This window comes from Nestor notabilis, unplaced genomic scaffold (assembly GCF_000696875.1).
Source record: "Nestor notabilis isolate BGI_N333 unplaced genomic scaffold, ASM69687v1 scaffold16805, whole genome shotgun sequence".
NCBI lineage: Eukaryota > Metazoa > Chordata > Aves > Psittaciformes > Psittacidae > Nestor > Nestor notabilis.
In genome coordinates this window covers 72,756-97,466 of record NW_009929031.1, presented here as the reverse complement: position 1 = coordinate 97,466, position 24,711 = coordinate 72,756, and the positions used below count along the sequence as shown (strand labels likewise).

Here is a 24,711-nt window from a genome sequence, read left to right as displayed (position 1 = left end):
TCCCTACAAGGTAGGGAACATGGATTTTATGAATACCCAATACCATGAGTTGCTAGAATTGCAAACCCCAGGTTGTTACAGCATGAGGGTAACTAACCTTCAAAGGGAAGATCTGGGCAGTAATGGCATGAGGCACCTACCTGAGATACTGTCTTCTCCTCCCAGGATGGAGGTGGGCAACACTACTGTACAAGGTACCACAACACCACTCTGGGGTTCCTGCATCTCATGATGGCCATATTCTGGAGGGCAGCATCTGTGCTAATGAAACTTCCAGACACACAGATTTCTGTGTTGTGACATCAGTTAATAAAAACAATCTGTCTCAAACCCATGAAATCGCTTCAATATGGCTCTCTCAAAATTCAAACGGCAACGGAGAAATACTCAAGTGGACTCAGACTCCAGGGGAAGGGAATTCAAGAGTGGTTTTACACTTGTAAAATACAGACTTGCCTCTGTTTTCAATCCATTATATATGCTTTCAACAGCAAGTTTCAACATACTAAAATTGATTTTGGTAATATTACTGAAATAAGAAAGCTTATTACTTTTGGACATTTTATAGCAAATAAAAAGCCTACATGAAAAAGCAGTATTTCGCCATAAAGTTCTAGCGACACTGAGAATAAACCATCTACATTCTCTCCCTTGGATTATGACATGACCCACAATTCTAAAGGAATTAAACCATCATCATGTATAGATGGATGCATGTTATTACATGTGTAATCTAAATGCTTTCAAGTATCTGAAATACAGTAACACAAATAACATTCCTTTCCATAATCAAATTAAATCACTCCATAAGAGCAGATCTCTGATGTGACCACAGAGATGTGACCTCTGCGTGACCACAGAGGAGCCTGCTCCCACATCCCCAATGCCTTCTGAATAGCTGGAGTTTAGCTGCGAGTATTACTAGACTCAGCTTCTCTTCCACAAGTGCGTGGGTAGAGAGAAGATGAAACACATAAAATGCACATAGGAGAATTCAGTTCGCCTGAATCAGACGCACAGCAGTAAATGGTGGCAGAGGATAGCTCCACTGTTTCAGAGGATCTAGTGCGTGCTCACAAAGAGTACATAGCTATACAATGTATTACCTCCCACTACTTACATATTCTTGCAGGTGAAAATGTGCCAAACCAAGTATTAAAACCAGTGTTATAGTCTGTCGCTTCTCCAACTTAATCCGTAAATCTTCTGTACCGAGCATTTGAAGCTACTGGTATATAACATACAGGCAAGGTAATATCAAAATATATTTTATTCTGGACCTCTTTCAGATCTGATTCAAATTACAGTTGTCAAAGCAATACAATGCAAAGGGAAACTGCAACAGAAAATGTGCCTAGAAGGGATATAAGGGCCTTGGGGACAAATCATTGTGATGTAGAACCAAAATACATCATAAAGTGTAATTAACATGGTCCAGGACAGTATAGAACATCTATATCAGTCTTCTTTAGACAATAATCATGAAAACTGAACAATAAAAGTCCTTTAAACAAGTACAAAAAACTGTCATGGGCTGGTTTACACTTTTACAACAGTTGTAATTTAACTGGATAACTGAAGAAATGATGCAGACATTTTAATCCAGTGCTATAGGTAGGCTCACAGAATTAGACCCAAAGGATTTGTAACTCCAAATGAAACCATTACAACTACAATGTCAATGTCAGGAGAGAGAGAAAATTACTTCTGTATTCTAGAATTACTGTTCTGCACACTGCAGTCTGTTGAGGACAAGATTGCAAAGTACACTGGACTAGCAACAACATGCAGACTGTTTTCTTGTATTTACTCACAAATGTCAAAAAACATTATGAAATAAGAATGAATGATTATTTAAAAAAGAAAATAAAACAAAAACATGCCTCAAGTTATTGTCAAGCTTCAAACTTAAAGGCCGAGAAAGCGAATTATGTACTCAAAACTACTGATCTGAAGCACTACTAACACTAAATCTGCAATCCACAAGAAATGAATGGCAGATTTTCCTGGTTTATCTGCCTTCCATTGGACTGACAGTAAAGACCATCACGCCTTCACAGAATGTGATATTTCAGAGCTTTCTCTAGAAGGAGAAGCGAGGATTGTGCCACTGCTCTCTCCCTACGGAACATGTCAGGGATCTTGATGGAGCTTTACTGCTGTCTCCCAAAGCCATATTTGCTTCTAACATGCCACAATGTTGCTTCTGCTTTCTTCAGACTTCTGGAGAGTGTGAAACTGATCCCACTGGGCAATGGCTCTACAGGACTTAGTGAAGGGAGAAGCACTCACGCTTGTCAGTGAAAAAGGAACACTGGGCTAAATCTGGCAGACCCTGCTGTGGCAAAACCCTCACCAAAGCCAAGGGGAGTCCTGGCTTGAGCGAGATGTGGCTCGTTTCACCTGTGCAGCATGCTGTGCAATGTTACACAGACCCAATGCCTGCAATGCCAAGGCTGGCAAGTCTCATGAGGGGAAAGACAATGGGATCTCTGGTTAAGTAAAGATTGGAAAAAATTGGGTCCCAAGGCTCCTCTTTGCTAAACAGACAAAAACATACAACCTTCTATTTACAAGCTGAAAAAACCAATTTGCAATTTGTATGAAATTCCTTCATTCAGCAGAACTGAACGCATCAGCTGCTAAGACTGCTCCGTAGGCAAACTGGCACAACCGTCCTATGCCACCTACTATTCTTCCTAAACACAAAGAACACTGTGAAGGTACAATGTCCTGTTAAATACCCTAGCATGAGGTAAGCAGTGTAAGGAAAAAGGAGTGCTTTTCAAAATGAAATTTAATTAAAATTGGTAGAAATCTTTGGCCTTTCTCTCAAGATGCATTAAAGTGTCATGAAATCAAGAAACATGCTTCAAAATGCCATGTCGTTCTAACTCTGGTAACTGTTACCTCCCTCCACCCAACCCAGAAAAAGAGGCACTTTTAGTGTTTCATATAAGATTTCCAATCATCTAGTAGACATGCTAAATAACCCTGCACAATTGTAGCCCGAGAATAAACTGCGTTTATCAACATTACAAAGAGTCTAAAAAAGCTTTTATGAGGACCTAGATATTCTCTTAACTACACTAAAAAGTCCACTGGTTGGGAATCTTTACATCAATTTAAAAATGCAGAAAAAGGTAAAGTAAAAATAGAAAAAGAGGAACTCTACAGAAACCTGGACCTAATTCTGCAGAAACAAGAAATGGAATTCTGAGATGGATGCATAGAAAGACAGGGAACTCGAGTGTAGTTCATTTCTTATTCCATCATTAATTCTGAGCCCGGATTTCCCCCTTCCTTTTACCCTCTATTTAGGTGTTTGCCCATTAATGACTTGAACTGGAAAGAATAGGAACTATAATGTATGCAAAAGGCTTATGCACACGTTTGCCTTTATATCTGGGAAACAGGCAAGACAGAATTACTTGGTATGTAAGACTAAGCATGTGCATACGTTTATACAAAGTCAGGGTCTCACTGACATTTGGCATGCCCAATTTAAAGGAACAATTTGGACAGTCCACCTCACTACTGAAGACGAGGCCGTTGTGCTATAAAAGATAATAATTAATGTCATGGTTTGCTTTTTTTTTTTGTTTTGCTTCACGTAATCACAGAACCTAGCACACCTTGCATGCATGCATTTAGCAGTGTATAAAACAAGAGGCGAGAAGAGGTGTGAGCAGGAGCAGCACTGTGGCATGCTAGTAAAGGACAACAATAAAATACCTATTGGCCAGATCCTCTGCTAGTGGAAACTGGCATCATTCCACTACAGTGGGGCACTGTGGATTAACACCAGGTTGGGGGTCTCCACCTGCACGTCCAGAGCACTCAAGTCAACAGATCTGACATTTCTGCTGGACTGTGTTTCAAGCACTTGAAAACCCTGGGCCTGCGAGACTGAAGCTCTGTTTTACCTATTTCTGAATATGTGATACTATGCTTAAGCAACTAGAATTACAACCAAAACAGCTGATGATTGAGAAAGAGGAAAATGGCAATACCCTAAAAAACATGGCTGTGTGATTTTGCAGCTATGTCACAGAATTCCACCACAATTGTTTAGATTGGCTGAAAGAATTATCCAGTAACTTGTATGAAAATGAATAAACTGTCCATATTAAAATACAAAAAAGTACTATCAAGAATCACTTCTGACTTTCAAATTTAAATTCAGTGCAATTGACAAATGCATTGCTAAACGAAAAATGCAGCTTAAACATACGCAAAACATTTGTGTCTATTCCTGGGAGCACAGTTTAAAATTATTGCACAGATTTATTTTTTTTTTATTTTTATTTTTTTTTTCATTAAATGACAGAGGTCAGCCACAGTCATGGACCTCCAGCAATAAAAGCAATATTTCAAGTGCCAGACACTCAATATATTAGGTTACCTACATATTGTAACTCACAGGGTAATTGCTCTAAACACTTGTAATATGTTCCAAACCCCTAAAAATAGCTGGCACTGAACCACCACAGGTGACCATCTTTATGGATATGACTTTTTGTTGGTTTTAAATGCTGTGTATGATAGTATTATAATCCTGGGGTATATATAAAGAATGTATTTTGTTGACTTCTCTTTACCGCTGGCAAATTGCTACCCTACCTTAGCCAAACTCAGACTTGCTTCAAGTAGTCTTTATTCCATGAAATAGCAGAAATCAATGCCTAAAGAACAATGGTTAAAATGTCAAAGCTGCATTACCTCAATTATATCAATTTGTACCTAACTTGGAGGGAAGAAAAATGAAACCAAAACAAAAAAATAGGTTAGAGACTCGCAATCATAAGCCACAAAATCATTTGTGATCGAAATAGTGTTATAAAACTGATAACTTTGCAAAGCTCTGTAATATAAACCATTCCTTAAGTAAAATTCCTGTGACATAAATTTGACAACCTCTCTTTTTATAAATTTACACTCTTGGAATCTTATGCAAGACATGATGCAACCTTTTCAACTACACGTACGCGTAAACACAACCTCATGCTATCATTTACAAATAAAATCACTATCAGTATACTTTTAATCACATGAGCAGAAAAAGGTTTGCCATATACATCTGTCATTGTAAGAAAAATACTTGATATTGTAAACAGAGTAAAAGACACTATATAGTAGTGATTATTAAAAAAATAGCAGCTTACATCTACCCTATATTTGGAAAAAAATGTAGTCACAAGATACAATAAACTGCAGGACTGGAGCAGCAGGGGAATTAGTGCAAGTATTCATCTTTTAAATAAGCTGAATCACTGCTATTAAAATAAACTTGAAGCAAGTCCTCTGTTTAAGTTTGGGGTTTTTTTTTAAATCTAAGGTAGTAAACATTTTGCCTCTTAATGGCAGTGTTATCAAATATATGCCAAAGATTTTATTTTAATAAAGAAAAATTACATGAGATACTTTTAATACTGGAGTTCGGTTACAATTATACATCTAAGCTCCTACAAATAATGATGGGCAACTCTCAAAGAAGCTGTGGCATGAACCCTTGTCCAGAAAGATCTTAGACTCTGAAAAACAATCCCCCAGCTACACTTTGCTCCTTCTCACAATAGTGCACAATTTAACCATACTTTAGCTACGGTCTTAAAGCCACAGAAGATGCATTTTTTTCCTTTTTGTTTGTTGGGGTTTTTTTTGCATCCCTGTATTTTTTGTTTCTGTATTTTTGTGCCCTTCTACTCTTAAATTTGGCAGAATTATACCTCCAATAAGAAACTACTGCATTTCAGCCATGTCACCAGAAAATAAAACATAGCATCATACCCATTACTGTCATACTTTGTAGATGAGCAGGACATGAAATTTTACGCCTTGAAGCAGGATTTCTTTTTTCTTTTTTTTTTTTTCTTCTTCTGTCTCCATAATCCCTTTTCCACCCTCCCTCTGTTCGCAAAACTGTGCTCTGGGAGCCACAAAATGTACCAAACAGTATCAGGTTCAATCTAACTCTTCAAAGAATGCATTAAAAGATGTTTCAAAGAAACATTTTTTTCCAAGGTGAAAAAAATATAAACAAGAAACTAATTCACTCCCTTACTTCATGCATCCATAAACTTAACCAAAACAAACCAGAAAACCCAATGTTTAAAAGCAAAGAAAATACTACTGCTGCAGATTTCTGTAAGTCCATTTTCTCTGTACACACAAACTGCTCAACTACTAAGAAGGAAAACAAAAATACCCCACAATCCACTGTCATAATGGATTTAAAGGGGGGAAGGGGTAATGAAGGCTGCCATTAATATCTTCTGAATTTGGTATGTATATGGGTCTGCTCTTGTATATGGTATATTTCTCTCTCTCTCTCTCTCTTCTGTTTTTCATATCCAAAACCTTTAAATGTTATTTCGGGGCACAGCAGATTCCAGCACTTGGTGAACAGGATTCACAAGCTGTGACAAAACTCTGTCATCCTCTTCAGGGTGTAATTTTTTTTTTTTTTTCCCTCTTTTTTTATATACAGTATATGTATATATTTCTTTTATGTTTGGCTGTAGTGGACTGGCCATGGTTCAATTGGGACTATAGCAGTACATGGGTCAGGGACAGTCATTTTGGCTATGTACACATTCATAGTCGGTCCATGGCTTCCAACTAATAGCACTATTTCCGTAGGTCTAATACACAAACCTGCAAGAAAAAGAAACACAGATAAAAAAATTGCACATGGCACAATATTACATACTTACACAATAATGTGTGAAGTATCTGAGCAAAACCTATGAAACAGATTGTATAAGCTTAAATTTTATATCTATTACAAATAGATTGGGTGGAAAAAAGTCACCAGGCGAACAATTCGTTTACAGTCAGACCCGGGTGCTAAGGGTATTGCTGCCTAATGCATTACTATCAGAACATTAAGAACATCTTCTGTAAGCGGTTTGTCTGTTATTTGATATTATGAAGCTGAGAACTTACTTCAATCTAGGCTATAAAAATATAGTAAAATAAAATTAAAAATTTGTGGCCAAATACTAGAATTGATCAGAACAATGCTGAATAGAACAGTTAACGGTACACAAATTCCAGTTTTTGTCTTTGCAAAATCTTCGCCAACTAGTGCTTCTAGTTCTGTCAGATATAGAAATCTACAAAAGCTATGCTTTTAGTCATCAAACAGTTCAAAAGTGCCTGTATTTGCTTAGTTGTTACCAGCTATGAATATATTTAAAACAGGAGAGAAGAAGGGCTTTTGCTAGCAAATATAAAATGAAATAAGCTAAACAGTTTTAGAAGAGCAGAAACTAAATGAAAACAAGTCTGTTACAAGTACAATCAGCCTCTTGGGACAAATTAACTGGAGGACTGGAAAGGTTACACAGCATGTATATAAAAGGGTCATCTGGGGGGAGTGATAATTAATTTCTACTCAGGGTATGCCTTGAGCTTTTTTTCTATGTATGATATTGTCTATACTTACAGGAGTAAAATGATATGAAAGACGGATCAGAATTCATTCTCTAGAATTTAATCTACTTAAAATCTAGACCTTCCTGTTTTCTGTTCTGAACTCTAACAATGTGATCTTGCTTACCAGCATGCAGGACAGGAGAATGCTTGGGCATCTCTGTCAGGATACTGAGACTGGACTACAAAGCTACCAGGATTGCCGCTTGCTGACATTTGTTACTTTAAGTTAAGCACTTCAAAATATGATCCCTTTAAAACTCTTATTTTGCTTCAAGTTTGCTTTTCCTTAGGCTCTCTTCTCCTTTTTTTAAAAAAACCATGGCAAAAGAAAGAGGGGCAAGCAAAAAAATACTTTGTAGAACAATGTCAGAAGAGGAAGGAGGTGATGCTACAATACACTACTATGAGACGATACGGACTGCATTCATGATTAGATAAACGCGATTTAATTCCCTGCTTTTCTAAACACAGTAAGCAGACTGGTATTTACATACAGCTCCTAACATTTTTAGTAATTCTTTAATGACGAGCATTCAGAAATTTGTACTTTGTTTTGCCGTACTTTCTGCTGAATGCAATGCAGAAGATATTTCATTCCTATCATGCACTGTATTAACATCACCTACACTGAACGTCTTCACTCAGAAAAACAAAAATGAATTTGTTTCCAGGCTACAATGAAAAGACCAGCCACACTGAATACATTTCCATACTAAGCTCCTGCAGGGACAGAAAATTAGAGGCATCTAAATTAGAGGCATCTTCACCTTCTAAGATTTTCTGAGGATTTGGAACTGTAATGCATTAAGTTGGAATAAAGACATTCTCCTTACAACATTACTGAACTCTTACAGGCAAAATCTACAGGTGAGCTGACTGCATTCGAACTTCAGCTACAGAAAGAAATCTTGTCTCCATTGGAAATCTTTTGACTAACAGAAGACGCTGGTTGTTAGAATGTCGACCAAGTCAACCAACACTTACTGAACCATCTGAAGCACTTGCTCCAACTTTGTCTCCTGCTGCATTCCAGCAAACCTCAAAAATCCCTCCTGTTCCCCGGTAACTGTGAACTAGGGCACCTGTCTAAAAAGGGACAAAACATGTAATTAATATAATTAATAAAATCCAAGCAAACAATTAAGATTTCTATAACATGTAAAACTCTCTCATGGCTTTTAAAGGCTGAAATTCTCAGAGGAAATGATACAGATGAGACTTGTGGATAATCTCAGCACTGTGTTAAAGGACATGACCAACAATTACTGTATCTTGATCTCATGTTTGACAGGCAAAACTGAGGATGGCTATGACTACTTCCAATTACTAAAAAATAAAACTTTTAAAAATTAATATCCAATTAATTCCCAGCAGCCAGAGATCACGCATTATCTGACAAAAAGGTCTCTAGATTTTCATTTGCAATCAGCCCTTTTTTCTCTTTTTGCCTAAAATGCAAAGCCAATAACAGTGTCCTTTCTAAGAAAGTTACATTCTGTCACCATTGTCTTCTCTCACTTTACATTCCCTTATTTTCCTTGAAATTCAACGAAATAGCTATCAGATTTGTATGTCTACACCTAGTCATCACTTTTCACAGAAAAAACTGTTATCAGGACTTTAAAGTTCAGAGCTAACAAAGACAATTTTTGGATGCAACGTGCTATTGGAAACACTGCCAAATGTGTCTTTTGGAGGTGGTGTGGTTTTGGTTGGTTGTTAGGGTTTTTTGTTTGTTTGGGTTGGGGGTTTTGTGGGGTTTGTTTGATTGTTGTTTTTTCTTCTAAGTAAAGACAATGTAAATGCAATTATTGCTTCACCATAGACAAACACTCAAAGAGATAAATTAAGTGTACAACCATTAACAGAAATAACATTAGAACAAACAGAAAGCGAAGCAGGGTGTTAGGAATGGCTAAGCTCTTTGTGGCCAAAACATGGTGGAAGGGTGCTGATGGAAAAGACCAAAACACAGACTTCTAAACAGAGCTATACCTGTGTATTCCAGATGTGTACACATTTATCGAAGGAGCCACTGGCCAGGTACCTGCCATCAGGACTGAAAGCTACACTGTACACAGGTTCTTGATGTTTTGTCAGAGTATGAATACAAATTCCTCTGTCTACATCCCATAACCTAACAGTAGAATCGAAGGATGCACTGCCAAGGAAAAAACAAAGATTAATCAACATCTCGATTCAACATATTTTTGTTACTAATACAAACACAATATGATTAAGTATCCTACATGCTTCAAAACATTCTGTGAACCTACATATATAAAGAGTGAAGTAAAAATGATGTTTAAGAGGCATGTAAAATCAGGATTAAATAGTACCTGGCTAACATAAGATTGGCATTTGGATTATTTGTTCCTGGTCCTGTAGGACTCCATTTGATAGTATAAATTTCTTTGTTGTGTGCTTGTAAATCATGGACACAACTGTCTTGTTTCATACTCCAGATCTACAATAAAAATGAAAGAGAACACAAAAGACACTTATCACAATATTGTAGTAAAATACTTTCTTCTTTATCATTTGCAGCCTGACTGCTGCTTTTTAGGCCACTCAAAACATTTGCTATGACTACCGGGTTTCTTAAGTAATGGAATGGGTTGCCCTAGGAAGTTGTGAATGCTCCAACCCTGGTGGTGCTGAAGGCCAGGTTGGACAGAGCCTTGGCTGACATGGTTTAGTGCAAGGCGTCCCTGCTTATGGCAGGGAGGTTGGAACTAGATGATCTTAAGGTCCTTTCCAACCCAAACCATTCTATGATTATTCCAGTACCCTCCATTCTTTGAGATGTAAGTACCTGATGGGGTTAATGAGTAGTAAAGGTACTGTTTATAGAAACCAATCTGCACGTGTTAACTACAAGCCTCTTGAAAAGTGCAGGGATAAGAACAGATGCTAAAATGAGAAGAGCAATGTGTATATGTTCATATCTGAATTGACAAAACATCACAGTCTTATTTTTAAATGAACTTGTAGCTACACAGACTGAGTGACATAAAGGTATAGGAAATAAATGTTCTGCTTCCATACAAAGCTATAGAAACATACTGCAAAACCCATTATAGCATTTTCCTGGTTTTTTTGGATTTGCATTTCTAGGTGTTTGTACAGTACTTCACACAGTTCCTCAGGACTGCAACTCCTTCATGATAACCTTCAACAAGCAAAATAACTTTATTCTATTAAGGGTTTACATTGCCACTACAGAAAAGATTCTGGAAGACTTTTATATCTTTTACTAAATGTGAAACTTGATATGGTAGCTAACCATCTGAATGCTTTTTTTTCTGATATGTTTCAGTAGTGCTTGTAGCTCACCTTTCGTTAGAAAAAAGCTGAGAGAGGCATGTTTAAGCCCATCAGTATTTAAGATACAATTGAGGGGTATGTTTAAATGAATGATACTCTTCAGAACTAGTGCCTCACTGAAGGGGAAATTGATTTTCAATGTGCAGACAGAATTAAAATTGTGTTTCCAGTTTAAATTGATAGGATCAAAATCTAGCGTCTCCAAAGTTAGTAGAGATAGAAGGAGTCCATATTAGTTGCCCTAGAGAGCCTCAAGTTGGCAGCACATGAGAGAAAAATACACAAATCAGTCAATTGATCAACTCCCATATGCTTCAAACCCTGACATTCATTGCTACTGCCATTGAAAAGTAAGTGGTCCACAAGTGATAAGTGATGTGTAAACTTATCTACAAGCAATTGGTCTTCCAGATAATGCTGAATAAAATGATAAAATTCTTTCCAATCTGGGCTGAATTCAAAAAGGCAACCAAGTTAATTGCCTGAATTGCCTGAGCCCACAAATAGCGACATGTTCCCAATTGTCACCTCTCTACTCACTGAGAGACAGCAGCAACACCTTGAGCTCTAGACTGGAATATCTCCCACCTGATTTTCAGCTAAGTATTAAATATCTTGCTTAAGCTGGCTATTTTGACTCTATCCATTGCCAAAGGAGAACAACTGATGCTCTCAGGGGTTTACTCATCACACTTGACTTAGACACTTAACTAAGGAAAAGATGAACTATTCTCCAGTGGTGCTAGACACTCTGTGGATTAAACATGTCTAGACATCTAGCTTAATATTTAGATAAGGTGATTTCCATTGCAAGAAGCTGACCATGTGCCAGCAGACGAGGGGATATCTGGCTACTCATTCAGCCATTCCCTATCTCTGATTGAACAGTGGTGAGCTGGATGGAAGTAACTGTCCCAAGGGCTACTAGCATGGCAGCACTGTCAATAGGAAATACAGTATCCTGAAACTTGACCTAACATAGTGCTAAAACACCCACTAAATGCAAAGCAGCATGTGAGTAATAGGAAAACATCTGTACCATGGAAACAGCACAGGCCTTTCAGGCACAAACCACCTCATTTCTTCCAGTGTATCTAACCTGGTGGGATTTTTGTATGGATCTTTAATGGGCTTTGAAGTCATGTGTATAAGTTACAATACCTCTACACTCATGAGTTTGCCCTAGTTCTACAAGAAAGCATGTTGCTATGAATTCTTTGGAGGAAAAGCATAGGGGCAACTAACTGTAAAATTGCTCCCAGTGAACTGGAAAAAAACCAAAGAGAACACACAGTCTCTTAAGAAACAACACAGCAAAGATTTTAACTAAGAAGAAGGGGAAAATAAAGAAAACCAGGAAGGGGGCTAGTCACCCATTCTTGTATGTGGTACACAACTTGTATGCATTCCAACTCTTCCTTTTAACCAAAAGTAACTATCAAGTGTGACAGCTTAATGATTAATGACCCAATTCTGTAAACAGCTAAAAGCACCTAATAAATCATGCTTCAAGTCTCAGGGTGGCAGCCTGTAACAAGTTCTTTGGACCAAAGCTTGGCTCTGATTGGCAAGGATTTGATAGGATTGCCTAACCTTGTTGTATTAAAAAAAGAACAAATATTAGATGACACAGCAAGAACAGCGATACTGCTGGATTCCCCAAGCTAATGCTTTGCATTTCAGAGTCCTGCAAAGACAAGAGTCAGTACCAGAACTCCTGTTACCTTTAGAGTCATATCATCAGAGCAGGATGCCAGAAGATTACCAGTTGGATCCCATTTGATTGCATTTACTTCATTCTAAAATTGAACAGTGAGAATAAGTTGGAGTCTTCACTTCCATTACAAATGATAGCTTATGAAAGATAAAGCTGGACAGCAGTTATGAGTATTTGTATAACTGTCAATATTTCAACATGTAATTTTCATTCCTAGCTTTGCCTGCAACAAGAAGAACTGTTACTGAAGTTCATCATGGTATAAGCATTATTTTCCCGTGCATGCTCTTACACAACGCTGGCTGTGCATAGCAAAGCCTTAAAGTGTTTCTTCTTCTGAAGCTCACTTTTGCTATGCCATCCTGGCACTGATAAAGAAAGCTGCACATGGGAGTCAGAATTCTTCTACTAATGACAGAGACTACAGTTACCATATGACCTTAACTACAACTACCTGCCTATGTGTATTTATTGCCTGTTGCCACAGACCAACCATTGCACTAGCGCTGTATACTGGCAAGTATACATGGCCCCCAATCTCTTATTAATAAAAATATATAGCACACCCCAATTTTCCAGTACTTACTGTGTGACCCTGGAAGGTTTTGATGGGCCTATCTTGTCCTAGTTTACAGACATGAATACACATGTCTGTACTGCAAGAGGCAAACGTGTTGTTACTCTGCCAATCGACATCTAATGCTGGTGCTAAAAGAAAAACAAAGATATTTAAAACTATACTGTGTATTCTGCATGAGTTTAATTTGAAAATTTAGCATGGACCACCTTAGAACAAATGCCAACAGGAAGCAGCCATTAATATTACAGCAGTTCTGAAGATAATCAAACACTATGAACAGTGAGAAATGCAGCCAAAACCAGTCTTACACAAAGAAATGAAACAAAATTTAATAGAAGTCACTAAAACATGGAACATATCTGAAACGAAAGAGTCATACGGAAGACAGTACAGCAGGACAACGAGCTGCAGTTAAGTCACCTATAAATAAATCACACGAGTCAGCAAGAGGAACAGGTTAACACAACTTAATGCATCACCATGCATAAGCTTATCTCTACGCACAGTCCATGCTTGTGCTGATAGATGGCAGCCAGTGAAAGGTAATGATTTATTTCCTTTCTTAATTCCAGCACTATAAGGTGTGGTAACCTGAAGCTTAATCATGGGCAACATATTCCATTTGATCAAGCCAAGATATTTATGGCCGATAACACACAGAATTGCTCGGAGTACATCAAGAATTGAGGTTTTTGATTGTTGTCATACCACTGAAAATGTAGTATGAGTGGAATAAAAAGTGGAAATGAGACACATCCTTTGAAGGCCCTTCAACGATGTGTTCGTCATCCTCTCTATTCTATTTTCCATCTGATTCTGGCAGGATTGCACAGCACGCAGCCCACAGAGCAATTTGCCTGACCTCCTGAGGTGCTACACTCTTATCCCAGCTGGCCAGTGAACAGCCTTTCAGCTGGTTTGTGGCTAAACAAATTGTGGGCAGCACAGCAGGCAACACAGAACAATGGGATACGGAGCTGGGATTACTGTAGCAGGGAGATGACAAATGCAGCCCTTATCTGATAAACACAAATCCTTTGTGGCCCACCCACTTAATTTGTCTGCCACTGTACTACAAAAAGTCAGTAATAATTGGGTTATCTCTTATGACTTTCATAGAACTGTAATAAAATTGTGAGTTACAAAGTTATTAAATCAGAAAAATTCTACCTTTATTTACAATCTCAGAATTTATAAGATTATGAATATGGGAGTCAGTATCCAAAGACTGCCTGTTAGACTTCAAAAGGGTGTAACTAAACACCATAGACTTCACTTATTTCATCTTTTTAGATGATAATCCTGAATGATCAAAATCAAGACTTACCAGAATGAAAAGGAAACTGCTGCTTGGCTTCACCAGTGTGGGCATCCCAAATAATTGTGGTCTGTATTAAACAGATAAATAAATAATAAATAAACTTACACAAATTGCTAATTTTCCCACAACTACCACCATTCACATGTATCAGACTACCTAGCCTGCTTGCAATTGCCCTTATCTGTTCCTGATCTCCTGATTATGTGTTTCTAATGTTTTACCCAGTACTTAAGAAATGGTAGTAAAGGTACACACAGGAGTAGAAAACCTTAGTATAATGCAATATTAGAAAAGCGTTTAGTCACAACATTTTGGGGTCTGAAGGGAAGAAGGGGATTGTGGGCTTTTTTTTTCAATTAATAAACAAAAATCAAGTAGATTCATTTCTTTAGTCCTAATTATATTCTTATAATCCACTCCACACACCTATTTTAATTTCAAATACTTGTATATTCAAATTATAATTTCAAATACTCATTTGTTCCTAAGGAGATCTTTACATAAACAGTCTCATACTTAAGAATCTGAAAGATTTAAGGGTTGAATTTTGTTCTGACTTGTTCTCTGCCAATACTTCTGATATCCTTCTGATGAAAGAAATTTTACATGACAAAATTAGTATTTTATAATCACTAGATTATATGCCAATAATCCTGACCTACCTCATCAGTGAGAATTTTGACACTGAATTCAGGGGAAGCATGAACTGACCATACAAATTATTAATGGAAAAGCAGCATAAGGTTGGGTCAATCTTTTTTGCTAATGCAGACTATTTCTCAAAGCATAATCTCAGGTGCTCAGTTTTAGTGACTGAAACAAGGCTTTTATCTCCTCCAGAATACCTCCACAAAGATTTAAAAATTGGCATAAGACATCACAGCTGCCAAAAGAAGAAAACCATCCTTTCTATGCTTTGAGACATTTACTTTTTCTACCTTTGTGCCAGCACTAGCATTTATAAAGCTGGGCACTAAAGTAAACCATGCTAAATGTGTGCAGGTAAGAAAGTAATAAATGAAGGAGAAAAATCTACTACTTCACAGTGACACTGCCAGTTTTATGTAGTGTGGGCCTGTGGTCTTACTGATCTTGTAGTTTGCCAGTCTCACTAGGAGAAAGCCCGTGTTTACTTCTGCACTTTGAATCAGTTACAAAGGGAAAACAAAACTCTTCTTAACTCTTTGAATAGTCTGTTCTATCCTTTAAATTCATCTTAACTCTATTCTTCGTCACTAGGTGCCTTTCCTACCATTCATAAAATTTCCTATGCTGACAAAGGCTTTGAATTTAAAGACTGTGTGAGTCTAAGTTTGTTTAGAGATGTGAAATAAAACAGAGTTATCATTGAGCTTCATGGCATTACACTACTGGCACCTCCCTAGTTGGATATATTGACTTTTCTTACGTTCCAGCTTTAACCTTTATAATCATTGTCAGGCTTGACTGATACCCGAAATCAGCCCTAAACTATTCCTCCAGTACAATTGTTTTTCTGAGGCTTTCATAAAGTGCTTCACCAAATTTTAGATGATTTGGTTTTATAAAGGTTTAATGTTCCTGCATTCAATGCTCTTACTTCCCAACTTACGCTAACCTCATTGGGAAGAGATCTAGGGACACTGAAATCTAATAAATTAAAATATCTCAATAAACTACTATATAACACAAGGAAGCTTGCTAGCATTACAAGTTCTTTGTAAGTCATATTTACATCCCCTGCCTTTAGTTTCATTTACTTACTTTCTATTGCTTTGCTATTATGTTTACAATTAGATTATAACGGTGAAGGAAAGAATTTTAATTTTACCAAAGATCATCTCACCTTGTCCACTCCTGCACTTAAAATGAAGTTTCCTTTCTTGTTCCATTTTAACGCAAATATAGGACCTTTATGTTGCCCTAAGGTGCTGGCAAGATTACCTGAAAATTTATATTGATATGAATACATTAAAAAAATAAAAAACTATGCTGTGAGCCACAATACAGGAAAATATACTGGAAATTAAAAGTATTTCACTTACCATCTTTAGTCCATATCCTTGCAAAGCCATCGTAAGACCCAGTTGCTAGAAGTGTACCTTCACTCTGCCAGAAAAAAGGTTATTTTATTAATTTTTACTGTATGACACAAAGTAAATGCATAAGATTTACTTACAATATTCGTTCCATTGACTACAACTTACTAAATAGTCCCCAAAGCATAATACAAGAAATTACAATGTAACTCAAAAATAGAAATATTTCAGGAACTGTAGCAGAGCATGCAGAGTTGCTGTCACTTAAAATTTGACTATGCAAAATTATAGGTACAATTTTCTTGGGAGTATTTTGAGCACTGTCATTTCTACTCACGTTCCAATCCAGCGATGTCACATCTTTGTTGCTGGGTACATCCTGCCCTCCTTCTCGTATACAGTGTCGAAGTACCAGCTGTGTAGAGCCGCTTGTGCTATTTTCACTGAGGTTCCATATCCGTGCTGTTGAATCTCCAGATCTGCAAAACAGTTAATGAGAATATAACTCCTTCTCCCAACTAACTCCATTAAAAAAAGCACTATTTTCAAAATAGCAAGCATTGTGGTATTTGATGTAGAGAGTGTTAGGACAAGTATTATTTTAACTTGTTACCACCAACATACAAAAGTATGCCAATGAGAACTGATATTATGTACATACATGGTTAATGCACATACCCTGAGGCCAAAAGGTCACTAACAGGATTCCAGGCACAGATGAATACTTCAGATTCATGGCCACGCAGCACTACTGCCTTGTTGGGAGGGATTTCAACATCTCCATCTACTTCCATCATATCTGTATGATTATCTGCATTATGGGAAACAACAGTAGAGAGAGGTGGATTTTAATATTTTGGGACAATACACTGTAACTGCTGTATGGTTCATATTCTTCCAGGATGAACTTAACAATTAATTCACAATTCACATGGATCAAATGTTGACAAAGCTGTAATGTTCCTTTATTTTTATTTACGAACTACTATAAACAGATGGAATGTTTCAAAAATGCGAGAAAGCTCTTAGCCCTTCTAAATGTCAGCATCTAAATGGATTTAGTTTTGAAACTTTAAAATTGAGGCCAAAAGTTAATTCTTTGCTATGTGAAAGAATAAATGCTGATATTAAAAGTACTCACAGTTTTTCAGGCACAATACTGCATACTACAATATGTTACTAGTCTGTCTATTTAAAAATACGTTTATGACACATTCGCTTTCAAAACTCTCTCTTTTCACCAACTGCAGTTAAACAGGTTTTAAATCAACATCTCAAGACACTTCATTTACAAAATGGCTTTAATTAATATAATAACATTTGGTGATACGGTAAACTGATAACAGAGCTTTTTAAACTGCATCGGCAATTACGGTGGAATTGTGGCAATACATAGCTTTCTGCGTGGAAGTGATGTTGAATCCATAGTTCTGCAAAACATACTGGGGGTACTTCAACTGACAAAACAGTTTTCTTGGCAGCTACCATCAATAATTTTCTATTAAAAATAAATTCACACTAGTATAAATGCAAAATATAAAAAATGCTGAAGAGTTCACCTGCTCTGTATTTATTCACCGTGGTTAAACAAACCATTTCACATCTATTGCTTAATTTAATATTAAGGGTTTCTGTTGCTGTTTGTATGTGTGAAAAAACAGAAAAGGCTATGAGAACATGCATATTTTAAAGAAAGAGCACCATATAAAAAACATTTCTTCAATTTAAGAGAATCAATGCCAGTATAATTTGGTGTAGCAGCCAGTAGGGGTTGCTGGAATCACATTTAACAGTGGCTAAGATCTGAAATTTACACCTATTCTATCCAGTTTACAGTTAACAAATAAAAATTCCTTTGAGATTTTTAAATGAAAACATCAAAGCAGAAAGCTTATTTTTTTTAAATAAGGATTATGTTTCCAGTTTATTTATCATATAGAATAAGGGAAAAAAAAAATGAAATCCAGCTGTAAAATGCAAAACTCGGACATGGCTTGACATGAATATTCTCTCAAAAAGATCTCTTTTCTCCAGGTGCTCTTACACCAAAAGCTGTAGCTCCTCTCATATACATAATTCAATAACTTGCAGAACAATATTTTTCAAAATCACATTTTAATGCCTGACCAGAACTTTTCTGTACTAAGCTTGATTGTAAGATATGTTCCCTTGACCAGTGACGACACATCTTGTTTCAGGAATCACAATTAAAATGAAACCAGTGAATTACCCAAACCTGCAAGCAGTTGCATTGAGTAATTCTGAATAGTAAATCATGAAAATTGATACTGATAAAGGAGACAAATGACACAGGACTGACTTGTCTTAGCAGCCATGATGATTTCAGCCTGTCAAGGAGGCCTGTCCTACAGAGAGCCAGTTACTGCTCTCCAATGCACAGGATTAGCAGAACCCATCAAAAGCAAGTTCGCAGAGCTTCACAAGCAATGCTCAGAATGTATTAGTAAACTCTCCTTGTTCCTTGTACAGCCAAAGCTGGAAAAACATAATATTTAAAAAGTTGTCTCTGATTCCTCCCCTCTCCCCACCCCCTTTATACAAAAGCTCTCACAGCGTCCTGTGAAAAACCTTCAGATGGTGGGAAAGGAGCAGTACTGGAAGTGAGACTGGTCAAAGGAATATTGTGAATTAGTGAATTTAGAAGTCTGCATCTCCTTCTGCCACATGTCAAACTAGGGACAGCCAAAGGAGACACACCATCTGTTAAAGTATCATCTATGACAAAGCATTGTCTGCAAGATGAAGTGTTACTAGTACCTCTACACATTTACCTCTGTCTACTAGCTCATAGTATGAGCTTGTACTACGACAAATGATAAGAGAATGATGTTAACATAGGTTAAGGTCATTTCTGTCTCAACTTACTTGCTATAGTATGTGCTCCATTCTCTTCTCCATTTGCAGTATTTTCTCCATTTTTCGCTGATCCCTGTTGGTTAGTTGCTGCTGCGGCTGCAGCAGCTGCTGCCTGCTGTTGTGCAAGTTTATCTCTGTAGGCCTGTTGTCTTGTCTGTACCACATCAGGCATTACTGCATCTATCAGTGAGAGAGACTCTATCGGCCTACCATCAAACAAGGTACCATCCTAAATAACAGCAGAGGGAGGGAAAAAAAAAGACAACACCAAGTACAAATTAACATTATGGGAAAAAACTCCAAGGAAAAATAAATCTGAAGTTTTGATTTAACAGAGTAAAACAGTTTACAAATGGTGATATTCCATCACTGTTGTGGTTAGGATTGGAATTTTAGTCTAAAGTCGCCACCATAAATATGCAAAAAAGGCACTGCAGGCCTCTGGCAGAACTTCTGGAATCAAAGGTTACATGCTTCAAGTTTGCTAAGTAGTCTGCTAAAGCAAAAAATTTTGAAAGCTCTCTATGAATATGATTTCAAACATGAGCAGCCACAACAAAATCTAATGGTTTGTTTGAAGAGCTGCCGAACATTGCAAGCCTGGTCAGTGGCTTGTGAAGTTATTCTATCTATTAGACTAATACTTTCCATAAACATATTATCTGGAAAGTTGACTAGTTTTCTTCCTTTTTTTAAACTGTGCTGGCATGCTTTCAAATAACAAGGAAGAATTTTATCCTGAAATGGACAAGACCCAGTTAAAAATACCATGATACATATGCTAGGGCTTTGTAAGGATCTATTTTTAGGAGCTAGAAGGATTCCTTGCAATAAATACAGAGTCCCCTTCTATTCCAATCACTTGCTTTATTTTTCTGAGGCTTCCTAAGGGAGAAGACTTGCTTCACTGGGACTATGAAAAATACACATAAACAGCAGACATAAAGGAGACTGGAAAGAGAGCAGAATTAGTTAAAAAAAAAAAAAAAAAAAAAAGCAGTTTCCTTCTGTAATACAACTGACACATACAAAGGCTGCTAACCTTCCAGGCATAAATGAGAATGAAAACTGACGGCGAGTATCTGCACCATCAGGCAGGAAGACACATAGCTTTCTGTATTGTTGGAATAACCATTTAAACAACAAATTTAATAGATCCTACTAAAGATGAATTAGCCAGCAGAGGCAAAAAAGCAAACTGGCATATACCTTCATCCTTCCTGCCACAAATTAAAAACCCCTCTCTATCCAGAAACCTTGCCTTTGGGCTCTCATTACTTCATTATAATGACACATCACCTAAATGAGAGCTGCGTAGTGCTCTCCAACCTCCCTAGTGAAAGTCTATGAAAATAAAAATTAAGAGGTTACTTGTCTCAGTGATTATCTTATTGCACTTGTTTGGATTTACTAAAACAATATATTAGGGTAAAAACTCTACAGACAACGGACCTTTAAGCAATGAGCCAGAACACCATGCCTGGTGTTGTGTGGCTGCACTGGGCAGAACCCCTACCCAGTTATGTCAGTCCATTCTGGTTCCACCACTGGAGTCATGGTGAACACCAGCAGTAAGGAATCTGAAGTAAAAGTAAATAAATAGGATACAAGAAAGTTAAGAAAAAATACTAACATTCAAACTTACTGCAAGCAAGGACATAATGCTGCTGCAGGCAAAGCCTCCTTACCTCATTAATACTGACTTCTGCCTCTACATACTGCAGACCTTTCTGGATGATGGAAATCAAAGCAGCTGGTGGCACCAGAGCACCATTTATATTAGACTGGCTGATATGGCTCTCTATACCAAAGGTAAATGCTGAATGGGAAAACCCTAAAGACAAGGCAAAGACATCATAATTGATTTATAGGCCATGCTACTTGCCACACCACTGCAGGATCTTCTGTTTACAAACCTATGCAAATTATTCAAAGTTATAGCATGTTTACGAACTACAAAAAACCTCATCAAAACACCTCTGTTGTTTCCCTTATGTTTTTTTAGCTTAAATGTAAAAAAAAAACAAACAACAAAATTTATATATAAACACAGCAGTTATTAATTACAGTATCATTGGCAAAACATTTCTGAGTCACTACATACAAAAACACAAAATCCACAATTTGTGATAGCATTTACATATACTTACATATTCTCAAACTATATATATATTGTATCATGTGTAGTATTTAATAAAATAGGTATCTCCAATACACTAAGACTCATTTGTTATTTACACTCACTGATTTGTTACGCATGAAAATGAAATGGATCTGTGTGTAGAACAGAATTCCATTCATGGTACAGTTTTGTCATAGTTGTGTATGTTTTGGCACTTCGAACTACGCCAATATTGCGCACTGATTGAGAAGAAGCAGGCATGCTATGGTGCAGCACTTCTTGTGCCTGTTGTTTATTTGCTCATCCTGAAAAGGAAAATATAACCTAGAGAAAAACAGTTGTTTCAGCAAATTAACTTTACTGACACAGAATTTTTTTCTTAAACTACTTTGATGTGCTTGTTTTGGTTTGGTTGTTATTTTTTCTGTCAGGTAACTAAGAAGCTGACTGCAAACTTTCAAATGATGATAAAGCAATTTTGTAAGTTTGGCTTCTGTAATAAGAGCAGTAAGAATAAGAACATGTAATAGTTTTCAGTAAATTCAAGCGTAACAATCAGCTTCTGCTTTCCTGTGACAAGCAGAGACTGAAAAACTCTGCTGTCCACCATTGTTCCTCGTGCTGCTTTGGCTCAGTTTGGGAAATCCATGAGCAGTGTACATAAGCAGTGTGCAGATGTTACATCAGTCAAACACATTTTCAAGAACCCTGAAGCCACTCATCAATCACTGAACAAAACTAAGAAACAGTAGATGTTGAAACAACGAGGTAACATATCCATTAAAGGTGGTCCTTACATTGTTACCTTAGATTGGCTTGGGGGAGGTGTGGGGGTGTTTCACTTTGATATGCTGACTTTTTTTGTGTATTGCTAAGGTCATATCCCCTTCTGCCAACTGACAGTCATGGCTTGTTCATTTACTGGGGCATGCTCTGATTACCAGTCAAATCCACCTGTTCTAAATGTAAGCTGCTTTAGGCAATTGGTATAATAGCTGTAAGTAAAAGACAATGTTGTCTCTTACAACCTTAATGTTGTCTCTTCAAGACCAACCACCACCACAAACCCCTCTGCAATCGTATGGCTACATCTAGATACCCAAACACGCAACACAAACTGCTCATCCAACAGGGTTTGGCAAGTTTTAAAAATAGACTGTCGAAGGGAACACTACTGCATTCTATCTTGTATTTTCCAGACACAGTCAGTTTGGACAAATATGACAGGAAAAAAGTTTCTTTTCAAGTTTGACAGTATTCAACCATCTCTGGCTCTTATTCCTAAGAAGCAAGAAGCTTTGGCTAGCCTGACACCAAAGGGCAAAATCCTCCAAGAAAGTCTCCTGCAGGAAGAAAGGATTTTGAGAACCCAGGAGCTATTCTTGCAAGAAAAATCTGTTATCTGTACTTAGATTCAAATGATACAAGTTACACATCACAGTTGCCACTTCTTCCTTTGAAATACAGCAGTATCTGCCCTCCTCCACAGTCACATTGGGGAAAGGAATTCAGCCATGCAAAGAGCAGCTCACAGGAGCACCATCACTCCAAGGCAGAACAGGAAAAAACAGTATTTTGGTGGTCATCCTTTTTTCTTCCTCACGCAGCCCCAAAGAAAATGGTGTGAAGTATCATCATCATCCTGTAGATAAGTGATCTCCAGGAAAATGCATTTCTAGCAATCAAATGAGTCCTTGGTTGGTTGACTGCCATCTGAAGACTCCAAATGACTAAATCTGATTAAGTTATAGCAGGTAACTTGGCAGAAATTCATTCTCTTGTTGAGAAAAAACACCAAGAAACAGTTCAGACAGAAGCACATGCCTACTGGCAAAATAATTAAATGAGTCCAGGTTTGCTAAAGCCAGTTGCAGATGAATACCAAATAAATTACACATTATTTAACAACCAGAATTGTGAAAACTCACCTGACTCTTGCAAGTATCTATATACCAGGAAGTTAACCTCATCACTGCTTATACTCATCTTTATTCCCAGTTAAACCATGAGGTCACAACAAAGGACACAACCCTGAAAATAAAAAAGTAGGTCAATTAAATATTTTTAATTCTTAATATGCATTTCTCAACAAAGGCTGTATTTATAAACCAAGTAGCTCCCTGGCAGCATAGACACTGGTTTTATTTTATAACGCAAATACGTCCAGTCATGAAAAAGTAATTTGTCTCACCACAACATAAAGGTCAGTAAATTAAATATTGAAGAGACAGATTCTCAAGTGATGCAAATTGGTAAGGACTAGGGAACTATGCCACTTAATACCAGTACTAAAAAGGCCTCATTTCATAGGTTTTGAAAAAATAATCAAGTGAGTTTCATCTAATCAACATTACTGCCATGGAATACATTTTTCAAAACGTGGATTTCTCTGTACCTGGATAACAAAGACCTAGACCTTGCTTTCACATTGGTATCCAGACAAGTTCTCACTTTCACTTTCTCATCCACCTCAATTTTCAGGTACTCCTGCTCTAGTAAAAAGGTGCAATATGGGTTGTCTCATCTATCTGTCAAAGAAAGCCCATATATTTCCACTAAAAGTTAGAAAACATCTCAGCCATACACTTAGGCTTTGCAAAAGGAATTCTTGAAACTGGAAACAAACTTTAAGCAGACCATTTTTAGTAATATTTGTCTAGGCTTTCAATCAATGAAAGAAAAAAATACGGATGGATATATAAGCACAATTTTCCCTTGATTTTATTAACAGTAAATATTCAGCATGACAAATACTGTGTAAGACGATACATGCTTTTAATGACAAATTTTGAAAATATGAAGCAACAGCAGTTTTTAAAACACAAAAGATGAAGAGACAGAAAATGTTACTTTCCCTAACTTTAAGCTTTATTTTTGAGAACATTTTCAAGACTTCTGAATGTTTGATAATCCTCATCTTTCTACAGCATTTAGTAAATAATAAAAACATCAGATCCATAACGTAGTACGAAATAAGGTCCATCTCCTGTTCCTAGTATCCACCTAACACTTTTCATCAGCAGATCTTCAAGGTTTTTACCCAGCCACCCACCACTATCACTTTCTCCTATGGAACTGCAGTCTGAGAATGTAAAGGACTTTCTTACTGTTATTTGACAGTTCGACCTGGAAATGACATTAAAAAATGGACTAGAGAACAGGTTTTCTTGTTCTGTTTGAAATAAAAACTTCTTGCTACATGGCTGCGTGGTCAGGCCACTCACGACTGTTGCCCAAAGTGGGAAAGCAGTGAACGTGGCAGTAAGCAACAACTACGAGGTTACGGATCTGCATTACAAGGCTGACATA

General features: G+C 37.1%; 1 protein-coding gene across 1 annotated transcript in view; it reads right to left on the bottom strand.

The window, feature by feature from the left end:
- Positions 1 to 5,883: 5,883 nt before the first annotated feature.
- TBL1XR1 (transducin (beta)-like 1 X-linked receptor 1) overlaps positions 5,884 to 24,711 on the bottom strand; it is a 58,217-nt gene continuing 39,389 nt past the window's right edge. The window contains exons 2-15 of the mRNA XM_010014805.1: positions 23,331 to 23,433; positions 20,969 to 21,114; positions 19,290 to 19,509; positions 17,082 to 17,214; positions 16,741 to 16,882; positions 16,410 to 16,473; positions 16,211 to 16,308; positions 14,392 to 14,452; positions 13,071 to 13,192; positions 12,492 to 12,566; positions 9,780 to 9,907; positions 9,436 to 9,601; positions 8,425 to 8,526; positions 5,884 to 6,657 (exon numbers count right to left, since the gene is read on the bottom strand). Coding sequence (XP_010013107.1) covers positions 6,631 to 6,657; positions 8,425 to 8,526; positions 9,436 to 9,601; positions 9,780 to 9,907; positions 12,492 to 12,566; positions 13,071 to 13,192; positions 14,392 to 14,452; positions 16,211 to 16,308; positions 16,410 to 16,473; positions 16,741 to 16,882; positions 17,082 to 17,214; positions 19,290 to 19,509; positions 20,969 to 21,114; positions 23,331 to 23,388 — 1,542 coding nt within the window. The 5' untranslated portion in view covers positions 23,389 to 23,433 and the 3' untranslated portion in view covers positions 5,884 to 6,630. The remainder of the gene's footprint in view (positions 6,658 to 8,424; positions 8,527 to 9,435; positions 9,602 to 9,779; positions 9,908 to 12,491; positions 12,567 to 13,070; positions 13,193 to 14,391; positions 14,453 to 16,210; positions 16,309 to 16,409; positions 16,474 to 16,740; positions 16,883 to 17,081; positions 17,215 to 19,289; positions 19,510 to 20,968; positions 21,115 to 23,330; positions 23,434 to 24,711) is intronic.